Below are 21953 nucleotides of genomic sequence, written 5' to 3' on the forward strand. Positions count from 1 at the left end.
TTTTAAAGAAACTTTTATAAAAATACTTTTTATAAGTTGCTATGCTATAATAAAGAACAATGGAAATCATGAATTCCTTCAAGGATTGTGATAACTCTCTCTTAAGGCTGTGTTGACAAAGGATGGTTTCTCCTTTTCCTAGAAACTTGGTGAGCGCTGGACAGCAGTATGCCGTTGGACTGAAGAACGTTGGAATAGGTTACAAGAAATCAACATATTGTGGCAGGAATTATTGGAAGAACAGGTATGAAACTGTTTTCCATAAGGGGCAAAATAAATGGTGAAAAGTAACCCATCTTTTATTGTGACATTAGAATAAAGTTGCCTTGTTTACTTTTCTTTGAAAGGGAAATATATAAATAATTATTTTAAAGATCAAATTTCTATCCAGTTGGTAGCTGATCATGAAGCTTATTCATAGAGATTATGTCATTTGACTCCATTAATTTGACCTGTTTTCATTACTTGGAATGTTAGTACTTGGATATGCTATTTTCATGATTTGTTTGACATTATAGTTATTAGTGAATTTGTGTTGGGTGATGTGTTTGAATTTGTGTCAACACAAGGCCTAGCATATAATTTGTGCTCAATAAATAATGAATTATGAATCCACTCAATACATTATGAACTTTAATTCCCTAGATTTTTTCTTGATTTTTAACAAATATTGAAATTAATGAGAAAATATTATTTAGCAAAACCTTTGATTTAACACTGGGTTAATTGCATATTTTTTCCACTAAGTGTTACCCCAGCAAGTGAGTCTGTTGTACAAAGCTGCCACCTTAATTTTTCAATAGGAGTGGTGGCTCTTTGCCCGTTCTCTGGCCTTCTAGAAAAGCAACCATCGAAACAAAATACAAATAAGCAAAACTTTTCCCCCCAAATGCCAAACAGTTGTGGTTTAAAAAATAAGCAGATACTGGCAGGGCGAGATGACTCACACCTGTAATCCCAGCACTTTGGGAGGCCGAGGCGGGCGGATCACTTGAAGTCAGGAGTTCAAGACCAGCCTGGCCAAAGTAGTGAGACCTTGTCTCCACTAAAAATATAAAAATTAGCCAGGCATGGCGGCAAGCACCTGTAATCCCAGATACTCAGGAGGCTGAGGCAAGAGAATCACTGGAACCTGGGAGGCGGAGGTTGCAGTGAGCCGAGATTGCGCCATTTTACTCCAGTCTGGGAGACGAGAGCAAGACTCCCTCTCAAAGAAAAAAAAAAAAAAAAAGCAGATACTCTATTCCCACATCTCTCAGTGTCCATTTTGATTCTTTTAAATACTTTTCATTTCCGTCTATAAGAAGCAACTATATTCTCTTCAGGGGAAAAAACCCAAGTGTATGATGTTTTGTGGCTTACTAAATATGGTGGCAGATAGTACATCTTAAAAAGTAGGTTGCAGAATTTGTCCAAATATAAATTGGTAATGACTACTTCCCCCTCCCTCAATCTGTGGTCAGATTTATCTTGTTAGGAATCACAAAAGGGACCTGATTCTGATTTCTGAAATATTTACATTTCACTTTACAAACATTTACATTTCACTTTATAAATATTTACGTTTATTGTGAACCTTGTATTTAGGCTGAAGAGCCTCATAGAATAATTAAAATTTTACTTCAATAATGACAGTAGAAAGGCCGGGCGCAGTGGCTCACGCCTGTAATCCCAGCGCTTTGGGAGGCTGAGGCGGGTGGATCACTTGAGGTCAGACCAACATGGTGAAACCCGTCTCTACTAAAAATACAAAAAATTAACCAGGTGTGTGGTGGGCACCTGTAATCCCAGCCACTTGGGAGGCCCTGGAGGCAGGAGAATTGCTTGAACCCAGGAGGCAGAGGTTGCAGTGATCCCAGATGGCACCACTGCACTCCAGTCTGGGTGACAGAGTGAGACTCTGTCTCAAAAAATAAAAATAATAGTAATAATAATAAGTGCAGTAGAAGACATTGATTACTAGAGAAAACCATTGTGTTACTCTTCTATCCAGTAAAACAATTGCAAATTTGGAAATAATTTTAATTTGATGATAAAAAATAGTTTAAAAGTAGAGTGGCTGACCTTTCAATCGTGTTCTATAATGATCTGACATTTTAACTGTGCATTTTGTGTGTGTATGTAGTATCTACATTTTCTGTCTTATGGCATCATTATTTATGTGCATATTTTACCAGCCTCACTAGACTGAGGACAGTATCCATATTTGTCTCTTATTTTCCCAATGTTCATTATTTTGGGGGGTGAAATATAGAGGCAAGGAATGGTTGTTAAATATTTAATTGATAAATAAAATCACTGAGAAAGAATTGATTCCATTGCAAATACAGAACCAGTTTTTTTCCCTCCCTACTAAATAGAAAAGGGTTTCTGCCCTAAATGCTACATTTTGGGAAAAATTATCAAAATGTAGCTAGAATTGTTTTCCATCCCTTCTTCAGGATTATCTCTCTACATAATTGAATATCCTCTGCTTAGAAAACACGCATTGTTGGCCAGTGAAGTTTAAAAATTTTACATGGGCTTTGGGCGATCTTCAAACTCCCTCCTTTAATCATAATCGCTGTTAAACCTTGAATGCTAGGGTGGATTTCCTACATGATGCCATGGAAAGACCATTGGTTTTGGGGTGCGGACCCTTGACCCAGCTCTGCTATTAACTAGCCAAGTGATCTGGGACATGTAACTTGACTTCTCTTTCCTCCCTCTCTAAAATGAGGGGCTGGGACAAGACAATCTCCCAGCTTTCTTCTGCCTCTAGAAAGTTATAATGTAACTCCTTTGGAGACTTGCATAGTTGGATTTTCCCTTTTCCCTCCACTTATCTCCTTGAGAATTAGGTTTAATTCCCTAGGTATGAGGCTAATGTCAGATTGTTCTGTTACAAATCTGAGAAGGATAATATTTTAAAGAAAGGTGTCTTTCTGGGTCATTTGTGCCTCAGACTTAGGTGTTTGAAGGCCTTCTTATCCCCAGGTAAGGGTGAAGCCTCTAATAAAATAAAAGTAAGAAATCTGGATGCATGATTTAATTGAATTATCAAATGATTCTGCAGATAAAGTTCAATTTTTTTTGTTACTTGTAGTGCTTGTTGAAAGCTTGGTTAACTGAAAAGGAAGAGGCTTTAAATAAAGTCCAGACAAGCAACTTCAAAGACCAAAAGGAACTGAGTGTCAGTGTTCGACGTTTGGCTGTAAGTCATGGGGTTGTCAGCATCTGTGTTGTAAGCCTATAATATCTTAATGTTTTCTAGCTAATGGTTAATACAATTTAGTGAATACAGATTACAGCTCATTACCTAGCATTAGACTGCTGCCCTGTAACAATCTGGAACTACAAGTCTTACCTTTTAGCATAGTGAGCTGCAAAGCATGTACATTTTACTATAAAATATACATGTTTAAAATTTTTGGCTGAGGAAGGGAAGATAAAGTCCTGTTAAAAAGAGTCATCTAATAAACATTTGAAATACTAGATTTTGAAGGAAGACATGGAAATGAAGCGTCAAACATTGGATCAGCTGAGTGAGATTGGCCAGGATGTGAGACAATTACTTGATAATTCCAAGGCATCTAAGAAGATCAGTAGTGACTCAGAGGAACTGACTCAAAGATGGGATTCTTTGGTTCAGAGACTAGAAGATTCCTCCAACCAGGTACTTTTTGATTTAGATGGTATGTTGTACCATGAAGTAAACATTTAAAATTTAAATGTTCAGGTTAGTTTTAATTTGTATGAAATAAAAGAGTAGTAGACAAACTAAAAAGTTGGTTCCTTATACCTGATGAAAAATTGACATGTGAAAATTGCCTTCAGTTTTCTAAAGTAAGTTTTAATAGATTATCTTAATAACCTGTAATTTAATTCATAGTAACTGATTACACTTAGCCAATAAATAATTTAAACATCTTAAATCTTAAGTAATCTTATTAATCTTAAAAATATTTTAATGAATTAGTCAAACATAAAACATTGGTTTGTAGACAGATGTTCTTAGCAGCATTATTTATAATAGCCAAAAACTGGAACAACTCAAATATCCATACACAGATGAATGGATAAACAAAATGGGGTGTATGCATACAATACAATATTTTCTGATAATACAAAATAATGAAGTATTTACACATGCTACAACATAGATGAACCTTGAAAACACTATGCTAAGTAGAAGAAGCCAATCACAAGATTATATGCACTATGATTCCATTCACAGAAAATGTCTACAAGGGGAAAATCCACAGAGACAGAAAGTAGATGTGTGGTTGCCACTGGTGGAAGTGGGGAATGGAGAGTGATGGTTTATGGGTATGGGATTTCTTTTTGGGAGTGATAAAATGTTCTGGAGACAGAGTGTGAGGATGATTATACAACTGTATAAATATACTAATAACCATTACATTATATATTTCAAAGAAAATTTTATAGCATGTGAATTATATCTCAATGAAGTTGCTATAAAAATTGAAATTTTGGATGGCTTTTATTTCAGGTGACTCAGGCTGTAGCAAAGCTGGGGATGTCTCAGATTCCTCAGAAGGACCTTTTGGAGACTGTTCGTGTAAGAGAACAAGCAACTACAAAAAAATCTAAGCAGGAACTGCCTCCTCCTCCTCCCCCAAAGAAGAGACAGATCCATGTGGATATTGAAGCTAAGAAAAAGTGAGAAGAGATAGAGTAATTGTTCAAACTCAATATTGTACATACTGTATTTTCTACTTGGTGCCTATTTCGTACTAATCATTAATCATAGGCAAGTCTAGACATAATAATTATCATTATTATGAAAAGTCAACTACTGAACCACCCACCGCCCCTGTCTTCTGAATATTCTACTTGGCACCAGCTAAGCATCTACTTGGATAATTTTATTTATCCTATGTTCAATTGGGAGAACTCTGTGATCAAACCTTTCTTTCTTCCTTTCCCGTCATTCTCCTTGGAAGGATATGATTGTCCATGACTGTCTTTTTATTCTTTCTTTCACTGTTCACGACTTGACAGTTTTGCTTTAGGTAGACATCTGTATTTTTGGTGAATCTCTTTCCTCCTCTCACCATTAAAAAAATCCTTAATTCAGGGAAATAATTCATTTCTAGTGTCCTTTTTTTCTCCCCTTTCTTCCTTATTCTTTTTCATGTTTTGTTGTTTCCTTTATTAATTTGTCAGATTAATTAACATATTCTTTGTATTTGGCTTAAAGATCCATCTTTGGCATAAAATATTTCTTTTAGTCTTATTGATTCAAAAGAAAACTCAGGATCTCTTGAAGAAGAATAATCACAGCTGACATATATCGAGCTTTTACTGATGTCAGCTATTCTATTCAACTCTACTGTGTGCAGGTACTGTGCCTGACATGAACTACAGCAGGTAATCCTCAAAGCAGTCTTTGAGTAGTAGTGTTATTCTCTCCCTCTTACAGTAGAATCCTATGCTTGGGTAAATGGGCAATTATTTTGGGCCTGAATAAAAATTATACGTTTCTCCAACTTAGCTTTTGTTAAGAAAGCAGCATTCCAGTGTTACCAGATGGTTTTTATTTTGATAATAAGGCTATGTTTCTGCCTCCTAATAGCATCTCCTTGTAGGACAAGCGTACCTCTGAGTTGCAAGCAGCAGTTGTGGAACCTTTACTTTTGGAGCCAAGACAGCACAGGAAAAAGATGCTTCTAATGTTAATATTAGCATAGATCTCACATTTCCTCAGTGGATATTATCTGCCAGGTGTATCTGGCAGTGTATCTCTCCAATACTGACTTTGTGCATTTGGAAGCACAGAAGGTTGTTGAAGACTAGAGTACATAACTGTGAAATCTTAAACATGACTGTATTGTATAGGGTACTTTGTGCTGCAAGAAACAGAATACCGTACCCAAAGTGTCTTAAACAATGAGATCATTGGTAATCCCATATTACAAAAGTTCTGGAGGTAGGGAAGTTCTGTTTTAATGGAAGGGTGTGGTTCAGCAACCCTTCATCTGCAGTCTCTTGTCATTCTTGTCATTCTAAGGCTTTTACCCTTACCCTTGTCTTCTTAGCAGACTTCTGCCCTGCTCTCCCTGATCCCCTGGTGCATGGGAAGTTGAAACTATCTGGCCTTTTGAGTCTCTGTAGTTGTGTTTTGGGGACTCCAACTGCAAGGAAGAATTATGGAGAGAGGGTATCTGTCGTGTGGGCAACCAGCTGCGAGGATGCCAGTTATCAACTCCACCACTTGACTGATGCAAACATTCCTTCAGTGAATTCTTGGATGAATAGAGGCTTGAATACATCCATTCATTACAGTTAAATCTCATTATTATAGAAAGGTCATTTTCATGCTCAAATTCTGCCACCTCTAAGTCTACCTACATGTACTAGCTCTTTTGGAATGATAGGGAGAGCCACATAGCCTTTTTCAATATGTGACCTCCTCAGCCTTTTATATCCCAGTTTTTATTGTCATAAAGTGCAGGAGATCTTTAACCATTACTATTAAAATGGTTTCCAGACCCTTTTATATCTTCTGTCTGCTCTGGAAATCACTGTTAGTTTGCCTTAAAATGGACTACCCCAATAATCGAGGGCCTTAAATGACTGCTTAATGCAGTGCCTAGTTTAAAATATATGCTTAAAAAATGGCGGCTCATTTCCACTTCTCTTTGCTTGGTGCTGCTATGGTGGTGGTTTTTACCAGCTCAGGGTACAGTGGGACAGTCATTTCCTAGAATGTAGATACCTGTTCCTGTGACCTGCGATCATTGCATCACTCTTGCCTGTATTCAAAGCAGTTGCTGACTGAGTCTCCAAGGTCATTGTAAATGTGTGATTTTTAGATGACCGTCTCTTCTCTGAAAGATTAAATAGAAAGCTGCTGTTAAGATGACAGGAGGAACGTATCCCTGTTTGAGCAGTACCTTGACCCCAGTTATTTATCTAGAGCATCACAAAATCCCTCACATATTACAGGGAAAATCTACCTTAATGAAAAGATAAAATATTCATAATTCACCGGAAACACTTTAAGCAAAGTTTCTCACAAGAATCAGCAGTAACGACTTGTGCTTAACGTACCGAGAAGCTCTGTGGGGAGGGTACTAGTTAAGAAGACAGACAGTCTCGGTTTGAATCCCAGCCTCACCCTTTGTTAGCTTTGTGACATGGGACAGTTATTGAAAACCTCTGTGAGTACAGTGCCTTCATCTCTAAAGGGGATAATAATAGTGTATACTTCATAGGGTGCTGGTGAGGATTCCTTGAGTTAATAATAGACATAAAACACTTCGATCACATCAGTGATCGTGGCTCCTCTTGTTCCTCCTTGCTGTGGTTTTGACCAACCTTCTCAACACCTGTCAAACCTGTCCCTTCGTCTTCCTTCCCACTGTTACTATCTTAATTGTGACTCCTGTTGCTTCACAGCCTGTTCTCGGCGCTTGTCTCTCTTTAATGCTTTCTCCTTGGTGAACAGTAAAGGATAAATAGAATCATGTCAGTTCCATGCATAGAACTCTTCCTAAGCTCTCAGCTGCCTTTGGGTTAAGTCCAAACTCCTTAATACATCCTGCAGGGCCTTCCTGTAGCTGGTCCATGTGATTCTTGGCCACATCGTCAATTGTCCCTCCCTTGCGAGTTCAGTACTCATTATTCCAGACACGCCTAACTAATACTTGCAGTTTGCAAGATGTGATCTTCCCTTTGTTTGCTTTCCCTTGGCAAGGGAAATTCCTCAGTATAATGCTGTCGTTCTCCTCTAGGAAGCCATCTGTGCCCCGATTGGATTAGAAGCCACTCCTGTGAATTCCTGGAATTAGCACCCAGCAAATTCTTTTGTTATTGCCTGTTACTTTCCATTGCTTACTAGACTAGAAGCTCCTTGGGAGCCGAGATTTTTATCTGGTTCACTTTCATATCAAGAGTCCAACCCAATGCCTGACATTTAGTAAGGCTCAATCATTACATATTGAACAAAAGAAGATGTTAACCTTAGGAATGTCTGTACTTGTTCTTTGCTGACGATCTAACCAAATCTGGTTTTTATTATCTACAAGCATTTATAAAAATACAAGTGATTCTTTGTAAAGGTAAACATTGTTTTAATATATAAAGTTTTAAAAACTGTTATTTAAGGCCGGGCATGATGGGTCATGACTGTAATCACAGCACTTTGGGAGACCAAGGCAGGCGGATCATGAGGTCAACCTGGCCAACATGGTGAAACTCTGTCTCTACTAAAAATACAAAAATTAGCTGGGCATGGTGGCGGGCACCTGTTATCCTAGCTACTCAGGAGGCTGAGATAGAAGAATCGTTTGAACCCGGGAGGCGGAGGTTACAGTGAGCCGAGAAGCCATTGTACTCAAGCCTGGGTGAAAGGGCAAGACTCCATCTCGAAAAAACAACAACAGCAGCAGCAACAAATTATTTAATTATTTTCTTCAATTATTTATTAACCCTATAATATTATTACTTTTTTCATACTTTTAATTGGAAATATATTATCTTATTTTGCATCATTACCCTATTTATGGGTTGCTGTTTTTGGGGGAGTGATAAAAATTATTCCTGATGAGCATTTGGGTTGCTCTTTCTGGAGTCAAGTAAAACAATAGAAGAAAACATGACAAATGGTCACCTCTGAATCTTCAAACAGGTTTGATGCTATAAGTGCCGAGCTGTTGAACTGGATTTTGAAATCAAAACCTGCCATTCAGACCACGGAGATAAAAGAGTATATGAAGATGCAAGACACTTCTGAAATGAAAAAGAAGTTGAAGGTAAAAAACATAAACCACGTATATCCTACTGCAAAAATAGTTCATCATGCTGGATTTTCTGCTGGCATAAAGACATTATGGAATTCAAAAGCCTCCTGTAAAATAAATGTAGGCAGAAGGTAGCTTTTAGTACATTGTAGTGAATTTTGAATCCATTCATGCTAGCTGTCATCAGATCCCTATTTGGAGGAGGGTTTTGTTTTCATCTTTATCAATCATGGAGATGTACAGTGAGGAACACTTCTTATGGTGATCCAGTTAGTGGTACTACTTTTTAGTTAGTTTAGATCACTCTTAATCTGGTATCTAATAATTTATGACTTTATATTAACGTTAGGCTGAAGATGTTTTGCTTTCAGAATACAACAGACTATTTTAAATCAAAAAGTGTCTTCAATATATTTTCTTTAGAGTTGTAAAAAATAAATACAATTAAAAGCTGTGGGATCTTAGCCCTGCCGCTTTCCATGCTTATGTGTGTTTCTGAAGAGTGTGATGGGAGCTTGTAGAACTTTTTTGTCCTTGGTGCTCATACGTCTCCTACACATTACTGCAGTAACTATTTGGGCACCTGGTGTAAGTCTGCAATGGTTTTTGTATCAACAGTGGAGTTTCATTTTTAAAGAGTTTGGAGGATATTTTAAAAACAAGATGTGCATAAATATCTAAGGTTTAAGTTGGAAAGTGGTGGGTGAAATGGGAATTAAGATGAGGCTGGGATTGCAGGTGTCTCCCTGCAATCACAAAGTCCAGAGGGCGAGGTGGTCTGAGCTCGAACTTGCAAGAAGGCTTAGGGCACACCAAGCACAGGGAGCTGTTTTCTTTGTCCAGAATGACGCACCTTTCTGTGTGGTTGAAATGTCCCCACTGCAGGAGGCTTCCCTTAACCTCACTAGAAAGAGTTCAGTCATTAATCTTTTGACTTCATGTGGCTTTGGCCATGTCTCCATGAAAGCCCTTGCATTTATGCTGTTGTTTGTTTACATGTCTGCCTGTTTATATGTCTGCCTGTTTATATGTCTGCCTGTGAGGGCTTAGAAATTGAAGATAATTTTCCATTGCACCCTTTTTATTCAGCACTTAATAAAGCTCTTGTAGCTCATGGAAGCGGAGTGTGATGATTGTGGGTAGGCAGGGGGAATGGGGATGTTGGTTGTGCAGGGAGCAACTTTATCAGAGCCCTCTCTGCACAGAGAGTTGGGAAAGCCAGAAGTGGGGCCCGTGTTACATCATTTCATATGCTTCTCACAGTTCTGAAAGATGGATAGATGATTTTAATGATCACTGACCACCCAATTCTAAAAGATATTCAGGTGGCAGAAAATTTAGTAGTAACGGATCTTCATGGAACAAGTTCCACAAAATATTGATAAATTAAAGTCTATCCTGTGACCCAGGAAAATTTTACTGGCAGAAGTTGTTACTATATTTGGGGGGATAAAGTATGTAAGGCGTGATTGGCGTTCCTTTGTGTTTCATTTAATATTTATCTAGAAGTTCATTTATTTTGTTTCAGACGAGTAGTAACAGATGCCAAAGATTTGGAAAAAAATATATAAAACAAAGAAAATTTCAGCATTATTCTAATCCCCTATTTTTCTTGCAAACTGAGGAAAGATCAACTTATTTTTCTTCTTATTTTTATTATTTAGTGAAGGAGTATCTTGTTCCAACAGATGAATTACCTGGGTGGAGAATCTGTAGTCTAGTCTCCTGCCATCTTAAGAGGAAGCAAAATATCTACTTGTAAAAAGGAGACAATTGCCTTTTTCTCGAGTTTGATGGTGACTTTCACATTGATCCTTAGTTAGACAAAAGTAAATGGTGTTTCTTAGAATCTCTTGCTAATATTCCTTGATCTTTGACTATAAGAAGGTTGTTCTACCAAGTCACAATAAACTTTGTGAAAATCAAAGTAGGATAGCTGAATTTATTTGATAGCACTTACATGTAAAGAATTTAGAATTGGGATTCTTCTCTGGATTGTCTGGTTGAAGTAATATGGGTTGCTCAGAAATTTTGATTTTGTTATGATGGATACTATTTGAATAGTTAATATATAAATATCAGTTGAGGATGGAGGAACAGGAGAAAATTCAAATACTGAGTTGTGTGCACATATACTTGTGTTTGTGCATGTATACCTGATTTTACTTGCTTCATTCTTACTAGTTCTGGAAAGAATTTTGTCTTGGGAATATCAAACTATAGAGATAAAAAAATGAAATTAAGAAGCATTTCTCAAATATAAAGAACAGAATGTGGGCTGGGCTTGCCATGGCTCACGCTTGTAATTCCAGCACAAGGAGGGAGGATTGCTTGAGCCCAGGAGTTTGAGACCAGCCTGGGCAACATAGGGAGACCACCGTCTCTACAAAAAGTAAAAAAAAAAAAAAAAAAAAAAAAAAAATTAGCGGGGCATGAGCTTGCACTTATAACTCCAACTACTCCGGAGGCTGAGGTGGGAGGATCCCTTGAGTCCAGGAGGTTGAGGCTGCAGTGATCCATGATTGTGCCACTGCACTCCAGCCTGGGTGACAGAGTGAGAAACTGCCTCAAAAGAAAAAAAAAATGCTTTGGTTTGGGTTCTAAAGCATATTTTCTATTTTCATTATTTAAAAATTATGTATGAAATATGATTGTGTTTGAAGTTTACATTAAACCCTAGACTTAATATAATGCAAACAAATAATGCTAAGCCTCAAAATATTTCTCTCCATTTTTCCTGTTTTTTTTCTTTTGAGATGGGAGTTTTTCTCTGTTGCCCAGGCTGGAGTGCAGTGGTGCGATCTTGGCTCACTGCAACCTCTGCCTCCCGGGTTCAAGCAATTCTCATGCCTAAGCCTCCCAAGCAGCTGGGATTATAGGCAAGCACCACCATGCTTTGCTAACTTTTGTATTTTTAGTAGAGATGGGGTTTCACCATGTTGGCCAGGCTGGTCTCAAACTCCTGACCTCCAGTGATCCACCCCGCTCAGCCTTCCAAAGTGTGGAATTACAAGTGTGAGCCACCATGCCCGCCTATTCTTTTGCTTATTAGTTAATTTTTGTTCAGCAACCTCTGTCATAACACATTCAATTCTTTTGACTCAAATCATTATTTTTATGGCATGGCGAACTCAATGTATGTATGTAAATAGATATACTGGATCTAAAACATGATTTTAATTATTTCCTTCTGATAGGAGCTTATAATTATCATGTACATTTTTTTTCTCATAAAAGAAACCAATGTCTTTTAGTTGCTATGATTACTGTTTGAATTTACCTTTTCAGATTTAAAAAGAATGTAGGAGGGACATTAAACCTAAACATTTAAAACAGCAATATTATATCGAGAAGAAAGTTTTCAATATTCTTATGTTGGGACTTCATTTGCAGGCATTAGAAAAAGAACAGAGAGAAAGAATCCCCAGAGCAGATGAATTAAATCAAACGGGACAAATCCTTGTGGAGCAAATGGGAAAAGGTAAAATCCTTGATTTTTTTTTTCCCCATATTTTTCAGATGGTGGCATCGAATAATATTACAGTTTGCCCTATTAAATATTTTGCTTTAACATTCTGATCCCCTTTTGGCTAGATAAATGTTTCCAAAAATGTTTTTAGGCAGCAGAATCTTTTAAAAAATGAAATTTTATTCTGAAGCTGATTGTAAAAAAACAGATAAAAGCAAAGATTTTCTGATTTTATATGGGGTCGGGGCTGGACACCCTGATACCTTAGCAGAACAGTTAAAACCCACTAGCATAGTAGATTTTAAAACTGTATCCTTTGGGATTATATATTGGGAATTTGTTTTGCAGGGGGGTAGCAAAAGAAAACTTTATTTGGCAACATTTGGGAAATGAAGTTATATTAAATTCATCAAGAGTTTTTGATTTTTGGTAATGTTTAATGCATTATATTTACTATATTTATTTACTACAGTATTTTTATAGTTAAGTTTGATAAAGTGTTACTTGTATATGAAATTTTTAACTGTGTCCAAGACTTTTTTTTTTTTTTTTTGGCTGTAGCTCCCAGTGGCTTAGAATAAGCTAAAAATTAATATTCTTGCTCTGCAGTTTTGCATGTGAATCTCTCTTTGTTCTAGAGTAATGTTGAAAGACATTTCTTGCATTCCATGTACCTTGGTCTAATAATAGTTAGCACTTTGGAAGGCTGCTGCAGCTCTCCTTGACACTCGTACAGATATCTGTATAGAATTAGGAATATTAGTTTGACAAGAGTCTTCAAAGCAGTAGCATTTAATTTTTTATTGTTTGACTTTTTGTTATGGAAAATATAACTACATAAAAGCAAATAGAATACTATAATGAACTTCCTTGTATCAGTTACCTAGTTCAATAATTGACAATTCTGCCGTTCTTGAATTATCTATACCTTTACTCGTTCCTCAGCCTCTCAAGTATTACTGTTTTTACAGTTTTCTTGGAAATAAATTTACTTACATTGAAATACATGACTTAGCTGTGCTGTTTTGATAAATAGATATACCTGTGTAACCTACACACACACATCACTGTGTAGAAAATGTCCACCTTTCCAGAAAGTTCTCTTTCGGGTTAGTCACCTTCCTCCCTCCAGAAAACAACTGTTGATGTTGTTTTGACCTTAGATTATTTTGCTTCCAGCCTTTAACAAATATGTTTATTTATTTAGTAGGTATACTGGATGTGTATATATACACACACACACACAAACATATATACAAACACAAACATATATAGATACATACACATACACATAAAATATGGAATGTAAACCATGTGGACAGTGTATGTCCATTTATTTTGAAATTATGCAAATGTATTGTCAATCCATATATTATTAATAAAGGTTAATTTCTTCCTTAAATAAATTAAATAGAATAGTATTTAATACTTTCTTTCAAAATCCATTCTAGCAAACTGTCTTAGTTGTCCTGCCTGTGGGCATCCCACTTGGAGGTTTCTCTTTCCAGTATTTACTTAAAGAGATCCAGAGACACAAACAGATGATAACTTCCCTTGAGATGCTGGTTCATTCAATAATTTTAATGCATTGGATGTTGAATTTATTTCCTTTACAAGCATAAATTGTTTTTACTTCTACCTCAGCAAGTGACTCTGACTTTATCTGATGTGAATATGAGATAACTTCTTGAATCTGTGCACTGAATTTACTCCCATTTCTGTCAGGTTTTCAGCAGTGTGGCAGAATTATGAAGATGGGGGAGACTTGATGTAGATGAGAAGTTGGTGCAAGGTGATGTTACAGTGAGAATAACAGTGATTGGGGGAACGGACGAACTTGGATTGTCCTGTCCTTTTCTAGTTTCTTATCCTTGGGAAAGTCTTGGAACCCTTGCGTTTCTTTGCCTTGGTGTCTGGAAAGTGAGGGAGTTTATTAGCTGACTCTTAGCTATTAGTTTATCCGCTGACTATTAGTTTATTAGCTGACTATAGGCTTTGGTCCATAAAATTTTACCATAAACGGGTCCTAAACAGACACATTCTGGACATTGAATTCACATGAAAGTGCTACTTGCAAAAGGCCAAAGGCAACACTGGAGAATAGATGACATGGGGCTTTTGTCACCTAATATATACTTGTACAATTTCACAGGAAACATTTTATATTTTGTATTATCAATTGTTTTTCAAGCATTGGTGGAATTAGAAATACATTCCTTAGAGGACCCTAATTCTTTTTTGTTTTAAAGATGCATCTGTTTAAAAAAATTTTTTTAGGACAACAGTAGGAAGCTGAGAAATGGGGGAGCTGAACTGAATAAACTCTGTATGTTCCAGTTCAGTTAGGGAGGCATGTCAAATTCTTCAGTAGAACCCATGTTTGAATAATCATGTCACTGTTTTTCTGAAACCAGTTCCATCAAACAGCCCACCATAGCCAATTCTGATAGGTCTTTCCTGCCTAATGCATTTTAGGTAAGTTTTGAGATATGTCATCGAGCATAAAAATGTTTTTAGAAAATAAAATAGCATGAGGCTGGGCGCAGTGGCTCATGCCTGTAATCCCAGCACTTTGGGAGGCTGAGGTGGGTGGATCATGTGGTCAGGAGATCAACACCATCCTGGCCAACATGGTGAAACCCCGTCTCTACTAAAAATACAAAAATTAGCTGGGCATGGTGGTGCGTGCCTGTGATCTCAGCTACTCAGGAGGCTGAGGCAGGAGAATCGCTTGAACCAGGGAGTTGGAGGTTGCAGTGAGCTGAGATCGCACCACTACACTCCATTCCGGTGACAGAGCAAGACTCTGTCTCAAAAATAAATCAATCAATCAATAAATAACAATAAATAAATAAATAAAAATAATTAAAATAAAATAATGTGTTTCATTTGACTTTCACAGCTGATATACTTGGTTTTCTTTGTTTAGCTTACCTTGTTCCTAGAGATCCTCATCTAATAAAATACAGTAGTTGGACATCTGGATAACATGGCTTTATAAGTTGATACCCATTGTGGTTGCCTAAGCATATAAGCCCATGAAGTTTGGTGAAGGTTCTATGTTTTGTAAACATTTCCCTTGATTCCAATAGTGATAGACTGAGAAGTGTAAAGTCAAGTGAGACTAAGTGGCAGGAATGTGTTCTATTTTCTCTCTTTTAGATAATTAATAAAGTGATATGCTGTTGATTTTGCCTTTTGACTAGTCATTGTCTAAGAACTCTGTGTTTTATAGAAATAGAAAATTTTAAACTCTGGATCTCTGGGAGTAAAACAACTATTTTTAAAGACAATGGCAGTTTTCCTTTTATAAGATGTAAATTGTGTTTGAATCATTACTGGACATCACTGTAACCAGCAATATCTCAGGATTAGAGAAGGGGAGATTCAGATGTTTAAAATCAGTTTAAAGAGGCAAAATGAATGGCTTATAAGACATTGTCAGTGAAAAAATACCTGAAGTTGTTTTAACTGCCCTTGTTCTTGAAGTGAGCACCTCTTTCCAGTTTTCTAGATGAGTAGTGATAATTTTCCATCTCAGAAATTTTATTTACCTACTGAATTTTCTTCCTGGATTAGTATAAATTGTCCAACCTAAAGATGATGTGGCTGGTGTTACTATTCCTTTGCCTAACTAGGATAGAAATGACAGGGTAAAGGCACAGCCCATATCTCCATTGTTCAGATTGTTAGGAAAATGGTGATTTATTTTGTATACTGTCCCCATTAACAGGGATAATGCAGCATGGCTTGTGGTGTGAATGCTTTGTTTATGTCTCATATTCTCTTACCTGAGAGATGGTGGTAAACAGTGAGCTTCTGCAATTGACATTGGTGACACATTCAAATTACAGCATGATATGCCTTCATTTATAATTTTTAGTGGACACAGTGTATTATTAAATTTTCAAAGTTTCATTGTCTGTGGATCATACATGACTTTTTGTTTTTATGCCTTTTTTTTTTTTTTTTAGTTCAAGCTCTCATTATCCTGGGTTTTGATTATATATGTTTATAAAGCAGGATTGTTTATTGCCTTCCTACTCAGTAAAAATGTGAAGCCATCCTTTCAGTACGCATGTTCTCCTCTTAATAGAAAGATTCCTTTGAAGATTTCCCAGACGTTTTCATAGTCATTTTAGAGGATTTGAAGGTATTTTAGATTAAGGGAAGGACTATGATAAAGTCTATTATAATATATAACTTTATTATTTTTAGGAACATTCTCTAATTTTCAAAAATATCAGACAAATAAAATAAGATTTCAGTAATAAAAATGGTGGCATTGTTTTCCCTGATGTGTTTCTAAAGTAGATCATCTTATTGCTGCCTCAGTCTTTTGGTATTTGCTTATTTATGTGCAATGTTTCCAATGGGCTTGTGATGCTTCTAGAGCCTGGCTGCTGGCTTAATATTCCTGCACTCACCAGGTTGCTTCCCAGCATAAGGCATTCTCGCCATTCATTTCTTAATTTATACGACACTATGCTTTGGTCACCAAGACTTGAACTGCCTCCTAGTTTTTCTAGCCAGCTGTTTTTTTTTCTTAGGACAAAGGGTCTTCTTTCTGAAGTCAGGGGCCTAGACAGATCAAGGTAGTTGATCTTATTTCAGTGGCTCAGGTGATAAACTAGCAGAGTGGAAGCCTGGTATGGATGGAAACATATATTACCTAGAAAGGGCAGTGGCTGAAGTTCTACTGATGTGCCCTTTGCAATAGCCGCACTGCTCCTGAATCGTTATTTTAAAATGTCTTCCTTCTTTGGTCAAGGAATTGAAATAAGCGTAATTATTTTTAAGTGCATCATTATACATTTTTGTTGTTGTATTAAAAGGGACTTAAGAAAGTGATCATTATGTGTGACATTGCCTAACTATTCTGAATGTTAGAATGTTTAGAATAAATTCAAGACGCATTTTGTAATATATAGACTGTTTGCTTGTTTTTCATGACTGCATAGAAGGCCTTCCTACTGAAGAGATAAAAAATGTTCTGGAGAAGGTTTTATCAGAATGGAAGAATGTATCTCAACATTTGAAAGATCTGGAAAGAAAAATTCAGCTACAGGAAGATATAAATGCTTATTTCAAGCAGCTCGATGAGCTTGAAAAGGTCATCAAGACAAAGGAGGAGTGGGTAAAACACACTTCCGTTTCTGAATCTTCCTGGCAGTCCTTGCCAAGCTTGAAGGATTCCTGTCAGGTAAGGAGCCAACTGTCTGGAACATGGAGGAATTCTGTGTGCAGTCCCAGAGTTAAGGAGGGCTTCTTGTATCATGAACTTCAAGTTAATGCTACCCTGATTAACTCCCTGTGAGGATGTTCATCTTCAGTGAGTTATGTGACCATATTTTCTCTTCCTTAGCGGGAATTGACAAATCTTCTTGGCCTCCACCCCAAAATTGAAATGGCGCGTGCAAGCTGCTCGGCCCTGAAGTCTCAGCCTTCTGCCCCAGATTTTGTCCAGCGGGGCTTCGATAGCTTTCTGGGCCGCTACCAAGCTGTACAACAGGCTTTAAAGGATCGTCAACAACAGCTAGAGAATGGTAAACCCAACAATTTTAATATCTCCTCTCTCAGTTTGCCTTAATTTAAACATGACTCCCGACATTTAGAACTTGAGTACGCTTGCTTGCTTTGCACCAACCTTCTCCATTTTCCGTTGTGCCTGTATTGTTCAAAGTCTTAAAGTCTCCTGTATTCAGATTCTTTTCCAGATTCACACCTTTTTGTAAATATATAGATAAGTTTCATGTGCTCTAAAATTGTGTCAGTAGGATACACTCCGTCATCCAGGCTGGAGTACAGTGGTGCAATCATAGCTGCAGTCTTGACCTCCTGGGCTTCAGTGGTCCTTCCGCCTAAGCCTACTGAGTAGCTGGGACTACAGGCATGCACCACCATGCCTGGCTGGTTTTTTATTTTTAGTAGAGCCAGGGTCTAGCCATGTTGCTCATGCTAGTCTAGAACTCCTGGGCTCAAGTGATCTTCCCACCTCAGCCTCCCAAAATAACAGGTGTTAGCCATTATAACAGGTGTTATAACAGCCTCCCAAAATAACAGGTATTAGCCAAATTAACAGGTGTTAGTCTCCCAAAATAACAGGGATAACAGGTGTCAGTCAGCCATTGTACCTGACCTGGATGTAATGATTTGTAAATAGTTTTTTTTTTTTTTTTTTTAAAGAAACAGGTGCAATTTCTTCCTTTGGCTGAGGAGGCCACTTAATAACATTGCTAGCAGGATTAAAATGAATGATCCCTTACTTCTGTTTCCTCAAAATAGTTAAAGTTTTAGCAGTCCCGTAGTCTCTTTTAAAAGAAATCGTATTCCACTATCAAATTCAGAAAAATTTTAGAGTTCTTACTTTTGGAATACACTTGGTTTTGGAAGGTTCACTGTTAAAGGTTTTGAAAGCTCTTTCCTCTTACGTTACACTGTTTACTTCCTAGCTGCCATTTGAGTTAGGAACTGTGTTGCATTGTGCATTATTATTTTGGGTAGTGCACACTGAAAAGCTCCACATGTAACCCAGCCTAACTTCAGCAATTGTAGATTGTGTGATGACTGGAAGTACCTGTATGTGTACATGCTAGGCAAATGTGTTGTGCTGCCTTTCTTCCGAAAGTGCATCAGGACAGTGTGTCTTTGTTCCTTGAATTCAGTTATGTGAAGTAAATCTTTTGAGGGTACCTCTTTCTCCACTTATTGGTACAAACTATGCTTTCACTTTTGACAAGGATCAGTAGGCAGTTTAACTTTTGCTGCTAGTTGATTTCACCTCTTTGTGCTTCAAGAAAACTCACTTTCTTTCCACATAAGTGTTACTTCTACGAGATTTTTACGTTACTGACTCAGGTAGGCACTGTTCCAGCTGGCTGTTCAGTCATTATTTCTCAGGGTACCTGGGCAGCATGGTGGCAGTATTTCCATATAATCTCCTCCACTCCATAGATGGGTTTGTCTATATGGCGGAGCTTAACAGCAAGACTGGTTGACGGGATCTTTGCTTTCTTTTATTCTTTGTGTAGCTGCTAAGGAAGAGGAGATTATATGGGACAAAAGGGACATTGTTGTTCCATCTTCAGAGAGACATTTCATCATAAAGAAATGAAGAAAAATTATAGTGGGTTAGTTAATATTTCAAATGTCAACATCCGCAGGAATGAAGTCACTGTCTGACTCTCAGAAATGCCAATGGAATGATCTATGTTATTAACAGAGGTCCTTTTACATTTTAATCATGGGGTCTCCTTTGCCATGTATTGGAATTCATTTAGGATAATGGTCTATGTAATCATATTGGGTTCCTAACATGATTTTCTCAAATTAAATATTTTTAAATCAACAGAACTGAAGGGCCAACCTGGACATGCATATCTGGAAACATTGAAAACACTGAAATTTGTGCTAAATGATTCAGAAAATAAGGCCCAGGCATCTCTGAGTGTCCTTAATGATCCTGCCAAGGTGGAGAAGGCCCTGCAAGAAAAAAAGGTAACATATATTTTCCGTGTTAGAACTCTAGTGCTTCTTCTAATATCTCCTCTTACATATTTTGAAAAGTTTTATCAGAGATTAAAAACAATTGGTCAGTTTTGTTCATCACTGATCCAAAAATTTATGTATGATTTGAGGGTTAGTTTGACCTCACATAAAAGAAAATACAGTTGTTAAATATTTTTTCATAGAAGAAAAGCATATTTTCTCCTTCTGCTGTGATTAGCTTAAAGTTCTCAACCTGTTCATAATCTGCTAAACTATCTTTAATGAAATGAGGACTATCAGTCAATGTGTTGATGTATACTTTTTTCTGCATCGAATAGGAGTATTGCCCTGGTCATTTAGTTGAGCAGCTTTATGGCTCTGCACTATTTTATCAGATGAAAAGGAGAGCAGCCATTGAGCACTGCACACTTGGCCCACACTTGCTGTGCCATTCCCTCGGTGTTTAGTGTTGAGAATACATTGTATTGCTCACACACAACTCATGAAGAAAAAGCTTTAATTTTTATGATTATGCCTATTTTTTTGTGAGTTGTTCATGTTTTGTTTTGTTTTTTGATTTCCAACTTTTATTTTAAGTTCAGGGGTACTCATGCAGGATGTGCAGGTTTGTTACATGGGTAAACGTGTTGTCACGGTAGTTTGCTGCACTCCGTATCAAGCCCAGGATCTATTAGCTCTTCTTCCTGATGCTCTCCCTCCTACCATACCCCACCCTCCAACAGACCCCAGTGTGTATTGTTCCCCACCATGTGTCCATGTGCACTCATCATTCAGCTCCCACTTATAAGTGAGAATATGCAGTATTTGTTTTTTTTTGTTTGCTTGTTTCTGCATTAGTTTGCTGAGGATAATGGCTTCCAGCTCTTCCATATCCCTGCAAAAGACATGATCTTGTTCCTTTTTATGGCTACATAGTATTCCATGGTGTATATGTACCATATTTTCTTTAACTAGTCTATCATTGATGGGCATTTGGGTTGATTCCTTGTCTTTGCTATTGTGAATTGTGCTGCAATGAACATAGTGTGCATGTATCTTTATAAGAGAATGATTGGTATTCCTTTGGATATATACCCAGTAAGATTGCTGGGTCATATGGTATTTCTGGTTTGGGTTCTAGGTCTTTGAGGAACCACCACACTGTCTTCCACAATGGTTGAACTAATTTACACTCCCACCCACTGTTCTTTTTAGATAAAAATTCTTTCTAATGCATTTTAAAGTGACTTTTGACTTTATATAGCCCATTTTACTATTATCTGTGCAGACACATTGTTGTGCATATTTTTAATATTTTAAAACATTTTCTAGGCCCTTGATGAAATCCTTGAGAATCAGAAACCTACATTACATAAACTTGCAGAAGAAACAAAGGCTCTGGAGAAAAATGTTCATCCTGATGTAGAACAATTATATAAACAAGAATTTGATGATGTGCAAGGAAAGTGGAACAAGCTAAAGGTCTTGGTTTCCAAAGATCTGCATTTGCTTGAAGAAATTACTCTCAAACTCAGAGCTTTTGAGGTAAATCCAGAGGCCACTGGGAGTTTAAGTTTATTACAGAGTAAATAGTAATTATCTTGTAAGATTCACATATTTATTATTTGAATATTTTACATTCTTTCTAGACCCACATTTATTATGTATTTAAGTTGGGACTTATCAAAGATGTACTTTTAATGTGCTGGAGAGCACATTTATTTCCTTTTGCCTGGAAGCAAAGTCAAAAGTAGAGTAAACTGGACCTTGAAGATAAGAGAAAATAACTTAAAAATGGTCAGAATAATGTTTCGGGCATGGAGGGTCTGTGTGAAATACAGACTGTTGATTAGATTATAGTGGTAACTTGGTTGGGGTGGTAGTAATAGCCCAAGTAGTAGTAAATTGCTGAGGACTTGAAACTACTTTTTGCAGGTTTTTGACATTTGAAGTCAAAAGTCAGAGAGAGTGGGAAGGCAAATAGTTCCAGGGACATGAAAATGCAGAAGCAGGATCCTTCACTACACCTGAAAATGTCGACAGATGCAGCAGTGATAAAGTTTAAGAGGAAGGGATAAATGTGAGGACATATAAGGAGAGAGTCAATGTCAATAGAAGTCAGTGTCAGATAGGACAGGTTGGATTTTAACATTCTGCCCATAAGAAAAATGGAGAAGCAGAGTTTCCAGGTCACCTGGTATTTTAATAGGAAAGTTCTGGGTGGAGAATGAACCAATCACACTCTCTCC

At 37.1% G+C, this 21953-nt stretch overlaps 1 protein-coding gene across 8 annotated transcripts in view; it reads left to right on the forward strand.

Annotated features, from left to right (window-relative positions):
* Window positions 1–21953, forward strand: part of LOC105465799 (utrophin) — a 579736-nt gene that overhangs the window by 155253 nt on the left and 402530 nt on the right. For 7 of the 8 annotated variants that reach the window (XM_071096556.1, XM_071096557.1, XM_071096560.1 and 4 more), the window contains 10 exons: window positions 143–244; window positions 3086–3193; window positions 3476–3655; window positions 4493–4662; window positions 8636–8759; window positions 12141–12228; window positions 17178–17419; window positions 17582–17762; window positions 19568–19713; window positions 21037–21249. In XM_071096556.1, the coding sequence (XP_070952657.1) occupies window positions 143–244; window positions 3086–3193; window positions 3476–3655; window positions 4493–4662; window positions 8636–8759; window positions 12141–12228; window positions 17178–17419; window positions 17582–17762; window positions 19568–19713; window positions 21037–21249 (1554 nt within the window). The remainder of the gene's footprint in view (window positions 1–142; window positions 245–3085; window positions 3194–3475; window positions 3656–4492; window positions 4663–8635; window positions 8760–12140; window positions 12229–17177; window positions 17420–17581; window positions 17763–19567; window positions 19714–21036; window positions 21250–21953) is intronic. The other variant, XM_071096555.1, reaches the window with a different exon arrangement.

This window comes from Macaca nemestrina, chromosome 5 (assembly GCF_043159975.1).
Source record: "Macaca nemestrina isolate mMacNem1 chromosome 5, mMacNem.hap1, whole genome shotgun sequence".
In the NCBI taxonomy this organism is placed as follows: Eukaryota; Metazoa; Chordata; class Mammalia; order Primates; family Cercopithecidae; genus Macaca; species Macaca nemestrina.